Source organism: Callospermophilus lateralis, chromosome 9, assembly GCF_048772815.1.
Source record: "Callospermophilus lateralis isolate mCalLat2 chromosome 9, mCalLat2.hap1, whole genome shotgun sequence".
Classification (NCBI taxonomy): domain Eukaryota; kingdom Metazoa; phylum Chordata; class Mammalia; order Rodentia; family Sciuridae; genus Callospermophilus; species Callospermophilus lateralis.
This window is the reverse complement of record NC_135313.1, coordinates 55,298,333-55,319,434: the sequence shown is the minus strand read 5'-3', so window position 1 is coordinate 55,319,434 and position 21,102 is coordinate 55,298,333. Positions and strand designations below refer to the sequence as shown.

Here is a 21,102-nt window from a genome sequence, read left to right as displayed (position 1 = left end):
TTGGTGGTGGTGGGGAGGGGTGGCGAGTGGGGCCCGCGGGGCAGTTCGGAGATCCCCCTTTCCCGCTCTGGCCCGACCATCAGCGGCCAGAGGCATAGGTGACCGGGCCTCCCTTCCGTGCGCGTCCTCCTTTGGGTGACTCGCCATAAATCAGCCGCAAGAATACTCCCCCCATAAGCCTGACAGTGCCATATACTGCGGACCGAGGGACTCTAATCTGGTAATAGTGCCCCGAAGGTAAGTCTGAGACCCATCGGCGACGCGCCCTGCAGAGGCACTAGAGCCTGGAGAGTCCTGGGCCTGGCCCGCGTCTAGCTTAGTTTCTGAGACCTTAATTTATATGCTCCTTCCCATCCTGTAAGGATTGCATCGGACTAAACGATCTGTATTTATTATTTGAAGCGAGTCATTTCGTTTCCCTGATTATTTATCCTCGTCTTAATGTATTTATATGTATATTTGTAGAATTCTCCAGCCGAGCTTAGGAACGCGCTCCCAGGCCATGGGGGCCACATTTCACCTCTTTAGTCCCTTGGTCTGAACTAGTTGAGAGAGTAGTTTTGAACAGTTGTAACCGTGGCTGGTGTTTGTAGTTGATGTAAAGGATTAAGACCACAAATTGTCCTTCATGGGTAGAGTCAGGCAGCCCAGTGGCATGGCATGACACCCGTTAGTCATTTCTCAACAGCCATTTCTCAACAGCCGCAGCCCTCACCACTCGACACAGTTTTATGAATTCAAATTGTCTGGTACTATTTGAACAAATATTTAGAATAAAAAATTTTCTCAGTTGGAAGTGTATCTGTGTTAATCACACACACTTGCAAGCAGATCACTTTGCCTATATCTTTCACACAATCCCAGTGGAAGGCTTTATGAAAGACTGACCCTTTGAAAAACATCATTCTATTAATTTGGAATCTGCTGCACCAGTTGGTCTGGGAGGTACTCCATTATTTCATTCCAGCTATTGATATGGTGGGGGGATCTGAGGATGCAAACCTAGAAATGTTCTGGGTGGGATGACTGGGCTAAAGCAGAGCCTGCTTTGCTGTTTCTACCACCTTCTTTCTAGATACAATCTAATGTTACATTAGAGAGACCAGAGCTCAATTTTTTTTTGCATTAAGTAATAAAAAAATAAACTTTGAAAGAAAACTGACAATCAAAGACAAGATACAAGAGAAGTTGTAAGAAGAATTGTGCTATGAAAAAGCTAAGGTGCATGGGGAAAAAAAATCTGATCATTTGGAGACAGGCACCCAAGCTTTTTCTCTAGGAAGCATTGTCATAAATTTTTCCTTTGTGGTAGTTTGTAGTTCATTTCTAAAGAAAAACAAATGTTCTCCACGATGTAAAGTAATAAAAGTTTCATTAATGGAACATAACACGTATAAACACCTTGTTTACTCCTGTTTCTTTGTACAAAAGGGGCAAAATGTCTTCAAAGATTTATAACCGTTTTTGTAAATATTAGCGTGTCTCAAGCTAGGGACAGACAACTTGCACCCAATTCCATGGGAGGGGGGCACTTGGAAAATGCCTTCAGATAAGGTTTAATTCTTTTGTATTTCAGCAAAGTTGGCCCACACATCTCTGTTTGATTTGACAAATAATGCAACTCCTACTACATCCCCGGTGACAGGAGGTGAAATTCCTATCGTGTGGAAATAATTTAACTTCTTCTGGTGGAACAACAATCGTTTCTATTTGGATGTTTGTGTTTCGCTAAGTAATGATGGTTCAAATAATATTTAGGTTTTTTTGTTTCTTTGTGCTGTTTTTAAAATGGCATGTTAGGTTGTGGTGGGAGGGGATATCTTTTTGCTAAATTTCACTTTATCTGAGCGGGGGGTTTAAAGTATATATGTTGTAGAAGTGTATCAACAGAATAAATGACTTCAAACGAAGGCATATTTTACCCATTTTCAAGATTTAACATTGTTTTATATGAAATTTGCATCCATAGGCAAAATTTCTAATTGTCTTGTAAGAAATTATTTTTTAAGCTATTAGGGAAATCAAAGAAAAGCTCGCTGCCTTGCAGGGATTACAACCACCTTTCTTAACTGGCTAAATATTAAATAGATGAATTGTCAGGCTGTTTAGATTCAGCCCGGTTTTCCCTCATCTCCTCTTCCTACCATAAATAATAATAAAAATACATAATGCATCATGGCTCCAGGCGTTTTCCAGCGCGGTGTGTTACCGCAGGAGTATCTGCTGAGTCTGCGGGTGTCTGCAAAGCCCCAAGCGTCATCTGTGGCTTAGGGTTTCATGGATTAGACTTTAAAAGGTGTCTAGCTGGGCTGACAACAGCTTCCTCTCATACTCAAGCTCCAAGGAAGTGCGGGGTACATACGGGCTCCCTCTCCAGGCAGCCACAGCCTCCCGAGGTCCTCCTTTTGAGTATGTGGGGTGGGGGTGCAGGGGTTCCCTTGCACTAAATCTGCGGCCATCTCCAGGCTCTGGAGGTTCCTGAGACTCCATCCTTTCCTGTCCCTGGTGTGAGTCATGTGATGGGGAACACTCGGTCGCTCCCGAGCGGCTGGGGGAGGCGTTGAGTCCTGGGAGGGCGCGCTCCCATGCGGCCGCCCGCCCGGGTTAGAGCTGGGCCCGCGGCACAACCATTTAAAACTTCATAAATTATAAACAAGCCGCCTTGGCCTTCGCCATAAATTCCGCTCCTCTTGAACCTGCAATTAGTGTTAGGAAAGACCCAAATCTAAACAAAACCGTACGCTCTCTGAAGGGTCCAATTGCCCGAATTGCAAACCTTCATTCATTTCTCAGTGCCACCCTTTCTGCATCCCAGGTTTGCACACAGTAGCCTCCTCCCCCGCCACCGCCGGCGGTGCACTCTCGGCTGGGTTCCCGCTCTGAGAGGGAAGGTCACAATAGCTGCTCTATCCGCGGAGGCGCCTGCCTCCTCCCACCCGGGTCTCAGAAGCGAAGAAAGAATAGTGGGGGAGGGGAGCTCGGCCGGCGATGGCGCCCTGGGCCCTGGCCTCCCCTCTTGCCGAGGACCCGCAACGGGACCTGCAGGAGAAAGTTGGCAGGGAAGGAAATCTCCACCCCAGTTCCTGTCTCTCCAGAGACAGAGTGGACTAGGAGCAAAGGGGAGCGCACCAAGGATCGAGGTTATTGGAGGCGTCACCGACCAGCACTGTGTTGAGGGTGCCCTGAGCAGCTCCGTCCGCGGGGAGCAGGCGCGCCATTATGTGCGCAGCTTCCCTACAGGTTCTGCTGCGAAGGAGGCCCTACATTAGCAGCGCTGGCCGACGCCTGGAGGCAGGGAAGTGTTGGGTTTGCTCGGGGCATTGGCCTCTGGGGGGTATACCTTGTTTGCCCTAGGGGAGGATATGTGTGTTTCGCTAAGGTCTTGGCCAGCTCTGCTTTTGACTATAGAGAACATATTGAGAAAGGTGGAGTCAGAAAGGTTGTGGGATTTCTTGAGATCGGAAGAGATCAGGGCTACAAGCCTAGGCCTAGGGGTGTAGGTGAAGGGTGGCAGTCGTTTGAGCTCCCTGGTTGTTCTGTCCAGGCAATCAAGTGTAAATTAAGGCCGGGTAGCAGTGAAGCAGATGGAAAGGCTTGTTACCAATGGGAGTGGAGGAAGAGACTTAGGTGGAGGGAGAGCTTTCCTTGCAACCACGGGGGGGGGGGGGGGGGAATCAGTACTCAGTTTGGAGTGGTGTGTCCAGACCTTACTGATCTATTCAGGAGTTTGGGGAAGTTGCAGAGGAAAGTGGCCAGGATTACTCTCCAGGTCATTGGTAAGGAGGTAAGAAAGAGTGATTAGGAACATACTCTGTTTTTTGGCTTTCAGACCTCAGCCTCATCCAGGGAACTGACAGAGAAAAATCCACCTCTGATGGAACCATTAAGCTAACCATCCATTGGTACCATTTCTTTGTACAGGATTTCAAATGAGAGAAAAAGAAAGAGAATACATAACAAGTATGTTCCCCTTGGTGCAGCCTGAAGCCCAGTCCCTATCAGAGAAACGTCAGCCAAATTGGTTTCCAAGGCTCCAGAGGCTGCTAGCCTTGCTGAACAAGATTTTTCGAATTTCTATCTGTAAGAAGTATTAAGAGATAGTGATTACCTATACTAGCTACTTCTCCCTTCTCCTTCCCCAGTCTGGACCAGCTGACGGCTCTTGAGTGAAGTGCATCATCTCAGCCTGCAGGTTTGGGAGCCTAGGCTTTCCATCTGTTGAGACTTTTCATTAGTGATGAAGAGGATGTGTGTGGGTGTGTGTTTGAATAACAAAGAAGTAAGCTTTCTTTCTAGTAACAAGTGCTCCTCTGCCTGACCTGGGGGACAGTCACTGGCATGTTTTGGCTTTATCCTGAGAGTTAGCTGAAACTTCTTGCTGAAGTAAAGAAGTGGCTAATCCCAGTTACAGATCTAGGAAGGTCCTCTTTCATGTGGGAGTTCTTGGCATTTGATCCTTCTTTCAGGAACTGAAAGAAAAAAAAATGGGGAGAAGAGAAGTTTATGAGTAGGCAAGATGAAAGGTAGAAAGCCCCAGTCCCCAGAGACTTATAGCCCAATTACTCCTGGGCACAGCAACTTCTCAGAGGATATATTTAGGGCCTTGGTAAGCATACCTATTCCTAGACTCCGTGAGACACTTAGGAAACTGAGGTTGGGTTGTCTGCAGCCCAGTCCTTCCCATCTTTGAGTGTTGGCTCTCATAGAAATCAATTGGAGAAAGCCCAGATGGAGAGAGAAAGACTGGGCAGACGAATCCCCTGCATTTACTGCATTCCTGGTGCTGTGGAGGATGGGAACCGAAAGGTCATCCCCGAGGATGGAACCTTATTTCTATTGTAATCTTGTTTTCTACTCTAGCTACAAATGTCCATATTTCCTGGGGTTCAAGGTTGGTGTCAAATGAACTTGTATAAATGGCATGAAGCCTATTTTTAAGCAGTTCTCTCAGGTCTCACACCCACCTTGGCAAGTTGTAAAGTTCAAAGATCCATTTTTAGGACAGATCCAGTGTGAAGAAAAACAAAAGGTTTCCACACATGAAGAACCAAGGTAGCCAAATGTTCAGTACCTTGCAGTAGCAGAGGTGGGTGAGGGGTTCCCAGGACATCTATGAGGTAGGAACATGTGTCCTCTTGGTCTAGATTTTGTGACAAAATATATATTTTTTTCATTTATTGGTTGTGGGGATTAAACCCAGGTTGCATTTTGACACTGAGTTACACTCAAAGCCCATAACAAAATATACTTGACAAGTTGCCATAGCTATCTGGCTCATTTTTATGTAAGAAAAAGATATGGGAAAAGCACAAAAGAAGTGCGGTTTTAATATTAGTGAGGGCCAGGGGAGGAGGAGATCTAAGTTTAAATCAGGATTCATGGAAAGCTCTGGTAGATGGAATGTTTTTGCCCGAGAACCAGGGCTTAAATCCAGGCCAGGAGGGCCTGTTGGGCTAGGTGGGGAGAAGAGCGTCTCTGGCTTGTGAGGAGATGGGAGAAGGCCTTCTAATGGCTCTATTGTTCACAGCGCCGCCCTACAAATCCCATAGCCCTCCCTATCTCCTTCACCAGGGCCACGCGGAGACGGGGTCGGACAAGCGGTGCTCTAGGGAGCTGGCACCAATGTCCCTGCTCCCTTGGGGCAGTGACGACGCCGTGCCAGTGGCCGCAGAGAACACACAAAGGAAGCCCCGACCCATCCTCTGGACCTGGAGACATCACAAGGAGGGGACTGGTGCGGACCCGAGTCAGAGCATTCCTCGGTTCCCCGCGGGGAACAATAGGCGCAGCGGGCCGGGGTGGCTGGGCGGTTTGGCCCGCGCGCCGCACAAAGCCCGCTTGGACCGCGCCGCCACGTGACGCGCGGGCTGGGGGTGGAGGTACTGAATCCACCTGGAACACTTTCAGAAAGACAAACGGTGAGTTAATCACCCTACCCGCTGGCGGCCGCGTCCCCTATCGCCCGTGATGAGGCCCGGGAAGGGGCTGGGTGGATTTCAGTGTGTGTGTGTGTGTGTGTGTGTGTCTCCAGGGTGGGGGGCGGGAGAGGTTAGTCCTATTAAGAGTTCATCAATCACCCGGTGTGCACTTTTCGCTCGACAGCGGTTCCTCCTATTTCTGAGCAAGTCTGGGCCAGCTGGGAGCCGACCAGAAACCGCAAGCTGGGGAGATGTAAGCGCGCGGGCTGAGCGCTAACGGAGGGCGCGACCCATCGCGCGCCCGCCCACCGGGGAGCGGTGCAGACGGGGCAGCGGGATCTGCACTCCGGGGACCCGAGCTACCGCCCGTCAGCCCCGCCCTCGAACTACTCCGGGCGCCTGGCGACTTATTCGCACCCCCCCACACACACACCCTGCATTCCCCCAGCTCCTCTCCACCCACTGCTTGCTCTAGCGACTGAAGCCCTTACAAGCTGCTTTCTCCCAAGAAAGGGACGAAACCATCTCTGAAGGCAGTACAAGAAAAATCCTAAAGGGTCAGAAGGTTTTTTGCAGACTTTTGTTTAAAAGTTTCTGTTTGCTTGTAGGAGTACTTGGGTGGGAGGAAGTAGGGTAACAGGACCAATATTGAACTTAGGATAAACTTGAATGCCATTTAAAATAACAATAAAAATACTTACAACCAGGTACAATGAAAGGTCTCCTTTTTCTACACCAAGGGAAAGACTCTTGAGTATTTTTAGTTCAGTTCTCTTAGGTTCATTTTAGAAGCACCATATACGAATTGACTGGACATTTCAGGGGGCAGTCATTAACTGTTAACACAGCTGTTTGCAAGAAGGAGGATCTAGGGGGAGTAGGTGGTGAAGTATTCTTATACACCTTATAGAGTGCCACATGTCATCTTTGTAAATTATACAAAAGTTCTGGCCAAGTCATTCACTCTTTTTGCTGGGTGACAACAGCTTTTTTTTTTTTTTTTTTTTTTTTGGTACTGGGGATTGAACCCAGGGGGCTTTACAGTGGAGCTACTTCTCTAGCGCACGCACGCGCCGCGCTCGCGCGCGCGCACACACACACACACACACACACCCTTTTTTAAAATTTTGAGACAGGGTCTTGCTAAGTTGCTTAGGGCCTCTTTAAGTCACCAAGGCTGGCCCAAACTTTCCATCCTCCTCCCTCAGCCTCTTGAGTAACTGGGAGTATAGTCATGCACCAACATTCTTGTCACATCTGACTATCTGAAGCATTAAGCTTTACACAGTATCCGGATATCACTGAGCAATGAAAACACTGGTCTTGCAGTTCTTGGTTCAGTCTGTCTCTTTCCCCCTGCCTTTCAGCAAAACCACTGAACAGCTCTTGTGTGCCCTGTGCTGGGATCTGCAATACAAAGTTGAGTCATTAATGGTTTGCACCCCTCAGTCTAGTAACAGAGAAATAATCCTACAATAATGTCATAGGACTGGGGGTGTAGCATAGTGGTAGAGCATTTACCTAGCATGCACAAGGTCCTAAGTTAGATCCCCATTACCACAGAACCTCAAAAAAACCCAAACAAAACAAACCAATGTAATAGGTGCTTTAACAAATGTGCTCAAACTGTTCCTGAAATAAAGAAAAGAAACCACTAACAGTACTGTAGTGTCAAAAAAGACTACTCAGAAGAGGTGAATTGAGGTTCCCCTTAAAGACTGAGGTTTTCAGGCCTAGGAGGGAAGAGCATGCTAGGCAGAGAAAGCAACTCATGCAAAAATGAAGAGGGGAAAAAAAAAAAAAGAACAAGATCTGGACTTAGAACAAGGAGAGGAGTTCTGACTGAAAAGAGGTTCATTAGAGGAGTCTGGATCTACTCTAGATAACGGGGAACCAGGGAAGGTTTTAAGCTGGGACATGTTATCTCTTTTGAAAGCTAACTCTTTGGGGGTATTGTATTTGACTGGAAAAAGGACAGAAGGCAAGAGGAACAAATAGGGATGCTGTTGATACATTCCAGTACAGAGGAATTAATGTAATAAAACTGAAGGGAGATAGAACTCACAGGGCTTGGTGATCAGTTGGAGGAGTAAAAGAGGAGCTTTAGACGTTAATTCCTAGTTTTCTGTTTTGAGGGTCTGATTTGGAAGTCAGGATATTCACCAGAATGAACAGAGGGGGAAGAGACTGCAAGTGAATCTAAAGAGTTCAGTTTCAGGTCTACATTGTATTTTCGGCCTTGCTACTGATACATAGTGTGACCCTAAGCAATCCACTTAATCTTTCTGGACTTCAGATTCATCAGTGAAGCAGTCAATAAAGATATCTAACCTCATAGGTTTATTATTAGAAGTGTATGTGTGGTGGGGGGTATCATCTTTACCAGGTCCAAGTGAGTATCCTATATAAAGCTAAAACCTAGGGGAAACATCCTACTTCATGCTGATCAATACTTAGATCCTGGGTGGCCAGAGATAAATAAGTCTCAGGGAAATTAAAAACTACACCTCCACCCTACTGCTTCCCAGATACTGAATCTAAGATAATGGTTAGGGCTAGATCACATTGGACTGCTAATCAGAGTCCCTCTGCTTCCACAAGGGTATTCTTAGAAGGATTCCAACAGAAATTTGTTCTTGGTATCAGACCACTAAGAGGAGACCTCTTAGCCAATGTCAAAAAGCTTTTGTTCTTTTTATGTCATATGTCTAGAGGTGATACTAGAAGTCACCCCCTCTCTTTGAACCTCCTTAATCCCTATATGGAACAGAATAGTATAGGAAATAGTTTTAGACATCTGGCCTTGACTATTTACATTGGATGTGACACGTTGTTTACCTTTTCTGTGTCAATATACTACCACTGGTAAAACAGAACTAAAAAGATAAGGAAGAATGACATTCTGGGAGATGCTCTAAGAGTGCCTAAAAGTTACTCTTTTCCAGTTATCAGGTTATAAAAAATAAACCATAATATTCCACTGTTAGATAAGGGTGTGAGGAAACCAACTCTCATAAGTTGCTGTTAGAAATATAAACTGATTCATTTTAAAGGAGAACAGTTTGGCAAAATGAGTTGCTAGTGTACATACCCTTTGACTTAGTAATTTCACTTATGGGAATTTTTCTAATAGGTAGAAGCTTGAATATGTGCTTGTAATAGTGAAAGGTTGGAAACAAGCTAAGTGCCCATCAGGAGGGACTGGCCAAATAAATTGTGGCAGGTGTATAGTAGAACAGTATGAAGTCGTAAAAGCCAGGAAGTTCTGTATGTATATATATGGGATCTTCAAGATACTACAGGGGAAAAAGCATGTGTTATAGAATCTGTTTATCATGTTACATTTGTGTAAAAAACTGTGGGGAGATGAACTGTTCAGGTGTAAAGTATCTCTGGAAAGATACACATGAAATTAAGACAATTGGTTACTGATGTGAAGGTGAACTAGACAGCTAGGGTCAAGGGTGGGAGAAGGACTTTTTACAGCATACTCCTTTGAATTTTGAACCATATAAACGTGAATTTATTACCTATTTTAAAAACACAAGAACAAATTGTAAATGATTAGTACAAGTATAACTGACTTGGGTATGCCTGTGCATTTTCATATATGTCTTTTCTGTACTTGCTCTATTCATTGAAATTAATCTTGGGACACCTTTTGTTTTGTCCTTCCAGGTCCCTGATGCTGGTCAAACTCAATAGAAAAGGGGAGATTGGTGGAGAGGGTAGAGACCCAGGTCCATGTCTGACCTTTCTTGTAGAAGACTCAGGGTAGAAGTACTGAAGTCTAGGGAGAGGGTTTAGCAAACAAATCCCAAAGGGAGGGCAGTAGGCCTCTCAGTCAGCCCTACTGTGTGGTCTCCCAGAAATAAGGATGATTCCTTTAATACTGTCCTGTTTGCTCAGATTGAGGCCTGCCACAGAACAGAGGAATGCCTGCCTTACTTCTTCCTCTTTGCAGGATGTAGAAAGGCAATAGATTGTAGAGAGTCAAAACTCCCTTATTTTTGGCAGGATGACAGTGCCTTCTAACTTCTGAGTAAAGTGACTACCTCTCTAAAATCAAGAGTTTGATGTAGTTTATCTTTATTTTTTAATTTTTATTTATTTATTTATTTATTTATTAATTTTTATTGTTGGTTGTTCAAAACATTACATAGTTCTTGATATATCATATTTCACACGTTGATTCAAGTGGGATATGAACTCCCATTTTTACCCTGTATACAGATTGCAGAATCACATCAGTTACACATCCATTGATTTACATATTGCCATACTAGTGTCTGTTGTATTCTGCTGCCTTTCCTATCCTCTACTATCCTCCATAGTTTATCTTTAATGTGCCTTTTACCTTTGCTACCTTAGACTGTGAAAGATCAACCTTTAACCAGAACAAGAATTAATGCTTAGACCCAAAGACATTTTACCCCTTCTGTATCCCTGGGGCTCAAATGTACTTGCCAGATGAGAGAGATGGAAGAAATGAGGATTGAGTGAGAAATGAAAGAAAATGAGAGTATAAGACCACCATTCTCACTCCTTCCCTCTTGCCATTGCTTCAGAACCTCTAATTTTTCTCTGGTGAGACTGGAAGAGACTTTTTTTTTTTTTTTACTTCCCCCCTACCACTGGTATTATCAAAGCCAAGCCAGAGACATGGCAAGAAGCAGAAGTGAGCCCAGTCTCTGCAAAGCACTGTTTGGTCAATAAAACTTGGGAAATACCTACAGACTGCAACTTCAGGATAAATTTTCTGAAACCTTAGCCCATTTGGACCAAAGTTTACCCTTGACATTGACCTCTCTCTCTGCCCTGCCATTCTACAGCTTTCTGAATACTTTACAGATATACTCATGCATTAGCTAGCCATGAGTTTTCACTATTCATGGTTCTTCCCACACAAACATCTCCTTTCTCACCATACTGCATCCCTCCAACTCCCAAAGCAGAAAATTGCAAAATGTGGTTCCAAATAACCTTGCTGAATATCATTCAAGAGGCTTGTTGAAAATAAAGATTCCTGAGTCAGACCTATTGGATTAAAATCTCTGGGAGTGGCCAAGGAATCTGCACTTTTAAACAATCTTCTATAGTGATACCTACCCACTAAAGTGGTTTTAGGAGTCAATAATCCAAGGATATCTTTTAGCCAATTTTGAGTCATGGTAAAGCATACCACTGTGTCCATTCTTTATTTCTGTCCAAGAAACACTCATTGAATGCTTACCGTATGTCAAACATTAGCATCACCCTTGAGTCTTTCATCTATAAAGCTCTATAAAGGCACATCACTCTAAAGTGTTTTCCTCAGAGAAGGTTGTGTTATTAATAAACTTCTAATTGGTTTAGAATTCTTGTCCTTAGGACTCCTTTTATCCCCACCTCTATCCTCAGATGTCTGAAAAGTGCTACAGAGAACTGCATCTTAATCTCATTTCCTTTTATCTGCAGAAGAAAAAAGACCCTCCACCCATATTTACCCCAACAGGCAAAAGACCTTCTATGCTTTGGGGTTGTAGAGCCAAGGGTTTGTGCTCATGACTCCAAGGTATAGCCCAGTAGTCTTGTGGAAGGGAATTGCCAGGGGCTGGTTTGGAACAACTTTAAACACACATGAGACTAGGTTGCCACCTTCCATCACTTCTGTCTATAGAAAAGAAGTTTGCTATTAGAATGAGAGAAATGTAGGCATGGAGGGGGATATGTAATGAGTAAGGTGTGGCTGCTCTGATGAGCAGGATAGGAGAGATTTCAAAGCATTCCTGCATCAAACACAACCTGGCAGTCAGGCTCCTCTGCTATCACCTCTCACAGAGAACTCACACCATTAGGACCCAGAAGAGAAGTAACCCTTGGGAAATCATGGCTTGAACAAGTATTAAAATTAATAAGACGTTTTCCTCATACACAGTGAACATCTAAGACAAACTTTAAAGTTACTCAAAATACCCTATATTCACATTCCTATATACATTTTCCCCAATACTATCTCCCAATCTCTTTTGAGAGAATTAAAGATTGTTTCTTCTGAATATGGGCTGGAGACATAGCTCCATGGTAGAGCACTTGACCAGCATGTGTGAAACCCCAGGTTCAATTCCCAGAACACACACAAAAGAGATTCTTCTGGAGTAGATTTATAGTAGAGGTAAGACCTATATCAGAAATGAATCTTTTGATTCTTTGGTTTGAGAGTATTTCCTCCTACCCCACTTCCTGTCTAACCTTAGTTGGCAAACATGTATTGAATCATGGTATGAGAGGACTAGCATCTGGACTTCTTGAGTAAGTCAAGAACCTGTCCAGGAATGGAGATGGCAACTCTGAGCCCTGAGGTGTCAGATATGCCAGGGACTCAGAGATTAAAGAGAGTAGCAAGAATGATAATCAGAATGTAACTGTTTGTATGGGATTATCTGGGAACTGCTGACTGGGTCAGAACAAATATCAACTCTTACTTTAACCCCCACTCCTGACTCCCCACTCCAACCACAGCTGTGAAAACAAAAAATTTTTTTAAAAAACTCTTAGTACACTTTCTACTCACTAAATCTCCAAAATTGTGATTCCTTCAGGGAAATAGTGTGGCTAGTTCAAGGTTGAAATCTATTTTTCGCATAGGACTCCATTTTTCAATCAAACCCAAGAACTACAGCACTGCAGGAACCCAGATCCCTTAAGTTTTGTGCTCACCCTTGGGTGTCTGTCCATCCTGCACTTAACCTGGAGACCCTTCAACCTCACCAGCATCTACATTTTGGTGTGGCTTTGTTTATTCACAAGTCTACATCCTGTAGACTTGTAAGGAACTGGCTCCCTGGGTTGTCATGGCTTCAATTCTTCAAACTGCCTCAAAATGGAATTTTGGGCAAGGGTAAATCACTCTTTGATGACAAGTGGATCAGTAAAACAATAATAAAACCTCTGTCACCATAACTTAGAGGCTATAATAGATCAAGTACTCAAGGGTACTTGAGTAAGCTAAGAGTAGGCTCTTTAGAGTTCTCATTCATACAAAGGTTTTAAGAAACCATCCTCTTTCATTAGTAATGTGTGCAAGTAACTTTTTTTTTGTTTATTTAACTTAATTTCCCACAGTCCCAAAGAAGAACACATTTTAAAAAATGCTCAAGGAAGTTGGAAAGTTTGTAAACATAAAGCTTCTCTTTGTAACTCTTCTACTCTTGGTTTCCTGTGCCAATTGCACTTTTATTTCCCGTCTCTCTACACTCAGTAAACAAAACCATATTATCAAGGGAAAGATGTGAGCCCATTAACATTGCGAGCCCTCAGATTTCACTCGCAAGAGACGACGCAGCACTTATCTGATGGAACAGAAGCTTAATTGCTTCAAGATACAAGCCCATCCAAACCTCTGAGTTCTGACCTGTCCCTGGGAAACCTTTACGCCCTTGAGCCAAGAGCCTTATTGGAAGCGTGAGCAGCACGGTGCATGTGCCAGCCTCCCAAAGAGGTGCACAAGAAGCGGTCCCCCACAAGGGTGATTCTTTATTGTGATGACCTGCAAGGCAGAAACTTTATTTTCTGTCCATACCCAAACCTGGCACTACTATATGTGCCCTTATCAGGCTGTCACAAGTTGAAAGGGATGGAGGAAGCTGAAGGGAATGCTGCAACGCAACGTGAAAAGAAATCTTAGTCAAAAAGTGAAGATTTCCTTCGGCTCTAGGTGCTCTGCACCTACAGCTGGAAGTCCCATGAGTCGCACCAAGGCGAAAAAGAGGGAAAACCAAACATCTGCTCCAGGTTTTGGAGAGGGATGACACCAGTGTCAAGAAAACCGAAAGTGCATGGGACGAGGAAAAGGGATAGAAAGTAACTTTACCTTCCTTGGAGAAGGGCTGAGAGCAGTCCCACAGGCCGAAAGTCACGCTCCCATTTAACCCCTTCCACACCGCGGCACCTACAATCCACACCACCCACAATCCAGAAGAACAAGCTCTCACCCGCTCCAACCCTGGCCCTCTCCAGAGCGGCCAGTCCTGCCTCCCTCCCCCTACCTCGCCCAATACCTGTCCGGAAGCAGGCACCCCGCCCTTCCACGGGCAGCCCTAGGGCCACGCAGGTTCTCCCTGGGGCTGGGGGCTATGGGCGGCGGCCCCTGGCTGGTTGGGCTAAGTTGGATGCAGGGCAGGCGCAGGGAGCCGCGCCTGTCGGAACCCGAGCCGTGCGGAGAAGGCGCCCATTGGCCAGCCAGTGCCACGTGGTCGCCCCGGCTAGTATATTAGGCCACTATTTACCTCGGATTCGCTCGCCATGGCTCGGCGAGGGCAGCTCCGGTAGAAAGAAGAGGCGGAGAGGCGCAGACGGCGGCGGTCCTGCCCGGCGTCTGCTGGGTTCCTCATCCGGATGCTGGTCTGACTCCTCAGGACAGTTGCTGGAACCATGAACTCCTACCTGGAGTACGTGTCGTGCGGCGGCGGTGGGGTCGGTAGCGACGCGCTCACTTTCGCACCCAAGTTCTGCCGCGCCGACGCCCGACCCATGGCCCTGCAGTCCGCTTTCCCGCTGAGCAGCGGCGACAGAGCGTTTGTCAGCTGCTTGCCCCTGGCCGCTGCCCGACCCACTCCTTCGCCCCCAGCCGCCCCAGCTCAGCCTCCCGCGCCGTCCCCTACTGCGCCCAGGTACGCGCCGTGCACCTTGGAGGGTGCTTACGAGCCTGGCACTGCACCTGCCGCTGCGACGGCCGGGGGCGCGGACTACGGCTTCCTGGGGCCCGGGCCCGCCTACGACTTCCCAGGCTCTCTCGGGCGAACGGCCGACGACGGCGGGGCGCACGTCCACTACGCCACCTCGGCGGTGTTCTCCCGTGGAGGCTCCCTTCTCCTCAGCGGACAGGTGGATTACGCGCCCTTCAGCGAGCCTGGCCCCTTCCCCGCCTGTCTCAAAGAGCCAGCCGATGGCCACCCTAGGGCCTTCCACTCCGCGTCCCCAGCCCAGGGCGCCTATCCCAAGTCCGTCTCTCCCACCTCTGGCCTCCCGGCCGCCTTCAGCACGTTCGAGTGGATGAAAGTGAAGAGGAACGCCCCTAAGAAAAGTAAGTCGCTGGGCGCTGGACTGAGGCACTTGGGGCTGGGGTAGGAGCCTCCCCCGCGGAACTGCGGAACTGCGTTGGGAGCGTTTTGCGGCGGTGCCTCCCATCGGAAATACATTCTGATGCCTCACTAAAACGGGCCAATTTCATTAAGAGTGCCCAGGCTCAGAATATTATTTGAGAATATTAGAGGAAGGAGCTCTTTGTGGAGTATTTCTCCTGGCACAACTGTGTTCATAGAGACCGAGGAGGAGTGCACTATGACTTTGAATTCTAACTCTAGCCCCACTGCTAGCTGGAGTCTTTGCATCCTCTGCCCTCCCGGCTAACGCCTTGTCTTTACGTTGCAGGCAAACTCGCTGAGTACGGAGCCGCTAGCCCCTCCAGCGCTGTCCGCACGAATTTCAGCACCAAACAACTGACAGAACTGGAGAAAGAGTTTCATTTCAATAAATACTTAACTCGAGCCCGACGCATCGAGATAGCCAACTGCTTGCAGCTGAATGACACTCAAGTCAAAATCTGGTTTCAGAACCGCAGGATGAAACAGAAGAAAAGGGAACGAGAAGGGCTTCTGGCCACAGCCACCTCTGTGGCCTCCCTCCAACTCCCCCTCTCAAGAACCGGAACAAGCCCCACAAAGTCTGGCAGGAGCCCGGGGAGCCCTTCTCAGGCCCAAGAGCCTTCATGAGGTCCGGTCTTGAGTCTGAGGAGTCTTGGCCAGCAGAAGTCATGGGGTGCCCCAACCTCTATATAGACTTAGAGCTCAGTTTGGGATGGAGGCAGGTATGGGCAAAAATTAATAGAGATTTCACTTGGGAAAGGAAATACCTTAGTTGGCTTCTGAATTCCAGGCGGTGTGTATACAGATATTTGATGTCTCTTAAGCAACTTGTTTGCATCTTATTTGTATCTTATCAGGGAAAAGATGCCCAGCTGCCAGCCCAGTTCCACTGCTATGTTGCCTAAATTAATCGTATGCAAGGTTTGGGTGCAGGGTGGCAGGCCATTCAATTGTTGAGTTCTGTCAGCCCTTTGATGTACTCAGAAGTGCATCTTCCTAATGTTTTTCTAGTTTAATTTAAAGGACAGGCTACATATATTCAGCTTCTTGAATGACCAAAGCCAGTTAGGGTCTCCTTGTTGTAGCTCAGCTGCTTCAATGATGATCTTTACATTTGCACTCCAGTTTTTTTTTTTCTTTTAAAAAGCAGTTTCTACCTCTCCATGTGCCTGAATGAAGAAGATACAATCGCTATTTAGTTTGTAGTTGAACAAATCTACCCAGTGGGTGAAGATTAGAACCTGAACTACACCTTGACATCATTTATTCAAACTTGAATGTAAATATATACAGTATGTATATTTTTTAAAAGGTTGGCTTGTGATGAACTTCTATTTGACATTTAATGTCAGCATGTAAAGTGTTTGAACTTTGTTTTGTAATAAAAATTACAGAATCAACTACTCTGCTTTTCTTTACACCCTTTTCATCCTGATTTTTTCTTTGAAGTCGATTCAATTTCTTCTATTTGTAATTCCTTGATTCTGCTATGGGAATGTTTATGTTGACAACTTTTTAAAATAACCATGCTTACACATGGAGCACACACAGCAAATTATGGTAAATTATTAATTAAGGGAGAAAACTCTGCCAAATATCCAAGTAAATAAGGAAATACTTTGCTTAAGTACCTTAGTTTTCATGGCAGGCATGTGGACTGCACACTAACTCAAAGGTTAGGTGCCCACTATGGGGATGTTGTGAAGCCAGGGAGATACTTCAGGGAGCTCTGTTCCTTTGTCTTCTATCCTCACAGAGGAGGAAGAAAGGAGACCTGAAGACACTGTCTTGGTTAATGCTCTCTGAGAAAGACAGCTGCACATCAAAAAGTACTTAGTGGCTGAATTCCCATTTCCAAAGTCAAGAATTAGAAAGAAGGCTGAGAGAGGCCAGTAGTTAGCACTTTCTACTTCCTGTGACCCAGGTTAAGAGAGAGCACAGGGGGTTCCTTTCTATTTTTTAAAAATGAAATACTTTCAATTTTTTGCAAGAGGTACAAACAGAATCTGAAAGTTGACAGGAGGGTATATCAATAAGCAAACCCCAAAAACCTCTAGTCTTATTTTAAGTTGGCCCCACAGTTCTCATCCCTAAAGTCATTGTTGACCAGACTTTTGTGTAACATCACAGAAATATGAAGAAGAAGGAGAAAAGAAAGAAAGAAGAAACAACAATGCCAATACCCAAAAGCAAGTGGATACTTGAGACGATTGTTAGGTCATTTTCACCAGTTTGTATCTTTAAATTCTGAATAGTTAATTCAATAGAAAGGCTTAAAGGCCCAAAAAAGGGAGATAAGAACCTCAGCTCTCCTTTTAGCTAGATTTCTAGATTCCAGAGCAATGCCTCAAATCTAATACGTTAGATGTCTACAGAATAGTGGAGGATGACTTTTCCTATAAAACAGCAATATGATTAGTTGTCTTAGAAGTTTGAAATTATATTTAAATTCTTGTCATCTGCACCCACAGTCTAATAGAGTTGAAATAAAATGATCAGCTCTAACAAACTCAGCTGTTTAAATGGAAAGACATCACTTAAAATGTAAGTCTGCCAATATTATTCTTCTGTTCCATTATCTGTCCCTCAGTAACTTCATGCTAATCAGATCTGGTTTAAAACAACAACTCCCCTCTGAGCTCTGCAACTATTTGAAAAGACTTGTTTAAAGACCTGTGATCTGCTCCTTTCCAGCCACCTCCTGGGCTTCCCCTGCAGTGGTGTTTGACATGACAATGTTTCCTTTTTGATAAGCATTCAAATGTACACCTAAACAAAAAAATACCAGCATGCTTGGTCATTTCCTTAATCTACCACCCTTTCTCTGAGAAAATAAAGCTTTTCCTTTTGAAGCCAGTACTAGCACTTACCAGCCCTGATGGATGTCTTCCTTGAGGAAGGTGGCTGTTTAGATGTGCGTATAATGCTGTTCTGTGAATCAGGCCAATATTAGCTATTTTTTGACCAACCCCAGGGATCCTTAAAAGCTTTCTTAATGCAGATCACTATACAGCTATATTCAGTATTAAGAAGAGTCCTGGCTGGAGATTGGGAGGAACTAGGTGACCTCTGGAGGTCCCTTTCAGCAATGAAAATGCTATACAAACAATTCAATGACTTCTACATATTTTATTTTAGGCCTATCATTGGAAGAGAGTTGGGTTGTAGGAAAGCAAACATAGTCTCTAGGATTACATTGATACTGTGTTTATGCAAGAAAAGTGGATTTTAGACATTATCAAATTCATCTTGTCACATGGATCCTTTACAGAACATTCCCCTTCCAATTATTCGGAGCTTTGTGTTATTTTGCATAAGATCTCCATACAGTGTGAGGTTATTATGCAAACTGTTAAGCTGCTAAAACAAACTCATTTCTATTTTACAAGATTTTAAACTAAATATGCTAATTCACTCTTCAGCGATCTGTTACAAGAATGAATACACAGTGGACAGTTTTGGCTGTTATGTAATTAACTATTCAATGTTCCTTTGTCTTCACATAATGACCATGTGTCTACTTTTCTGGATTCAGGATAATTGGGAGTGAGGAAAAAGAAAATGTTTAATAACAAAATTTCCATTACTTGAGTACTAGCAAGTGAAAGCTTTGCTGATGTAAAAACCTAAAGCAATGTCATCTAGATTTCCAAAAGATTAATTATGTGTGATTTATTCTGCCTCCAACTCAAATATGGCGAGAACCAGTACTAGACTAGGTTACATCTGATTATGTCATCAGGAAAAAGAAGCAGGCTCAAGAGAGTTGCATTAGCTCTGAAGTTCTTAATTATTCTTTTGGCCAAATAAATGCCCTGTATTTGCTGAATATTGAATTTGAAAACCTCAGGATCTAATCAGTTCAGAGAGATGTTGAGTCTGACCACAGACCTCTCAACAAGAAAAATGCCCATTGTTAAAACTTTATTTGTGGTTTTAAAGTAAAACCATGGTGGACATATCTCACAAATAATGATACATCTCCATCTAAGTAGAAATAAAGATTTTCATGGTTTTTACCTCTATCATGTTTCCAAGGCATGAAAATGCAACAAATATGCAAAATAGTCCAATTCAACATGCCATTTGCAATTTGTTTCTTAAGTTATACTTATTATTCAAAAATATAATTTCAACAGAAACTCTAAATTAAATAACAAGCCAATAGAAAAGAAATCCTTTTTAAAAAATTTTTACTTTTTATTAGTTGCTCAAGACAATACAATGATCTTGACATATCATACATTTGACTCAAATGGGGTATGAATTCTCCTTTTTCCACATGTACAGATTGCAGGATCACATTGGTTATACAGCCACGTATATACATACAGCAATACTAGTGTCTGTTGTATTCTGCTGTCCTCCCTATCCCCCACCCCTTTCCTCCCCCCCCATCACCTCTCTCTACCCAATCTACTATGACACAGAAAAGAAATCCTTAATATTGATATAAAAGAAAGTTTTATTACTTAGCTTCAAAGAATTTATCATTACCTCTTCTACATTTGATAATTTAATTGATATAACTTGGAAAGGAAGGTGTTATGATTTGGATCTGAAGTGTTCCCCAAAGGTCATGTGCGAAAGGATTGATCATCAGCCTAAGGCACTATTGGGAAGTGGTACAACCTTTAGGTGGGACTTAGTTGGAGGAAATAAGTCATTGTGGGTGTGCCTTTGAAGAGTATATTGGGACACCTGCCCCTTTCTCTCTTTCTTTCTGTCTGCCACAAGGTGAGAAGCTTTGCTCCACCACATGTTCTCCACCATGATGTTCTGCCTCATCAAAAACAAAACAAAACAAAACAAATAAACAAACAAAACAAAACAAAACAAAACAAAAAATAGTGCCAAGTGACCATGGACTGAAACTTCTAAAATTGTGAGCCTTCCTCATTTATTTATCTTAGGTGTTTTGTCATAGTGAGGAAAAGCTAATACAGAGGGCCAAACAGTGATAATTTGGATTTGTAACAGATACTTTTGAGGCATTTCCAGAGAGCACACTAGACCATTTAGCATATCACATTTTCAGGGGTTTTGCAAAGCTTAATCTTACATAATTTGGGAGACCTCTTTAATAAAACAAATACAAAATCATGTATACAAATTACCAAAGCATCTCTGAGGACCTGGAACAGCTCAGGTTAATGAAGTTTATGGAAGGGGATATTGCTCATATACCTTAATGGTAGAGGGCTTTCCCAGCATGCTCAAGGCCCTGAGAGGCATGGTGTCCCACACCTATAATCCCAGCCACTTGGGAAGCTGAGGCAGGAGGATTGTGGGAATTTGAGGCCAGCCTTAGCATCCACGTCTCAAAAAAAAAAAAAAAAAAAAAAAAAAAGGTGAATTTCAACTTTCCTTGGGTTCATGGTAATCCATCTTTCTTAGCTCCTTCTCTGAAACAGTTGTTTTATCCCTACTGCCCAGTCATTGCCTATAAATTTATAGCAATAATTGCTTTTCTCCAACATTATGGAGCCAGAGGCACTGTTTGCTTTCTTCAAATGCATCACATATTATATAATGGGGACAAGGGCAAGTTGATGCCCTGTTGGACTCTCAAAGCATTTCAACACCACTATTGCTCTTCTGGGCTACTGAGAATGGGAGTTCCACCTCATCCTGGAGGTCCCCATAGGTACAAACAGAAGAAAAAGATTTAGATGGAGATAACATAGCCAGACTGTTAGCTTCTGAGTGTTTCCTAGAAGCATGAAATCACTGAGGCTGAGGTAAAGGACTTCAAGCAAAGAATATGATTCACCCTGTTATGTTTTCTAATTAATAGGAAAAATAAATTCTCTGGTCTCAGAGAATTTAGAATTTAGAATTCCTCCACAGTCCTTTATTCTGATGGTTATTACTGAAAAGATTACTTAATAATACAATTGCTCTGTAAGATGAACATCCACAAGAAGCTGTTATTAAGGTATTATCCATGGATTTAGAAATTAATCTATCTGGCTCTACAGTGTGTATGTGAACAAGGTCATGTTGACCTGTTGACCTGATGGACAAAAAGTTACCTATGGTGATAATCTCCCCCACAA

At 44.1% G+C, this 21,102-nt stretch overlaps 1 protein-coding gene and 1 long non-coding RNA gene across 2 annotated transcripts; both read left to right on the top strand.

Annotated features, from left to right (window-relative positions):
• Positions 1 to 3,678: 3,678 nt before the first annotated feature.
• On the top strand, positions 3,679 to 6,614 carry LOC143406971 (uncharacterized). Its single transcript, XR_013092315.1, has 3 exons — positions 3,679 to 4,192; positions 5,572 to 5,918; positions 6,103 to 6,614. It is a non-coding gene; the product is annotated as an uncharacterized LOC143406971 (long non-coding RNA).
• A 7,716-nt stretch (positions 6,615 to 14,330) lies between these two features.
• Hoxd1 (homeobox D1) lies at positions 14,331 to 15,670 on the top strand. The gene is made up of 2 exons (XM_076866653.1): positions 14,331 to 14,982; positions 15,330 to 15,670. The coding sequence occupies exons 1-2, from the start codon at positions 14,331 to 14,333 to the stop codon at positions 15,668 to 15,670; spliced, it is 993 nt and encodes a 330-aa protein (XP_076722768.1).
• Positions 15,671 to 21,102: the final 5,432 nt, after the last annotated feature.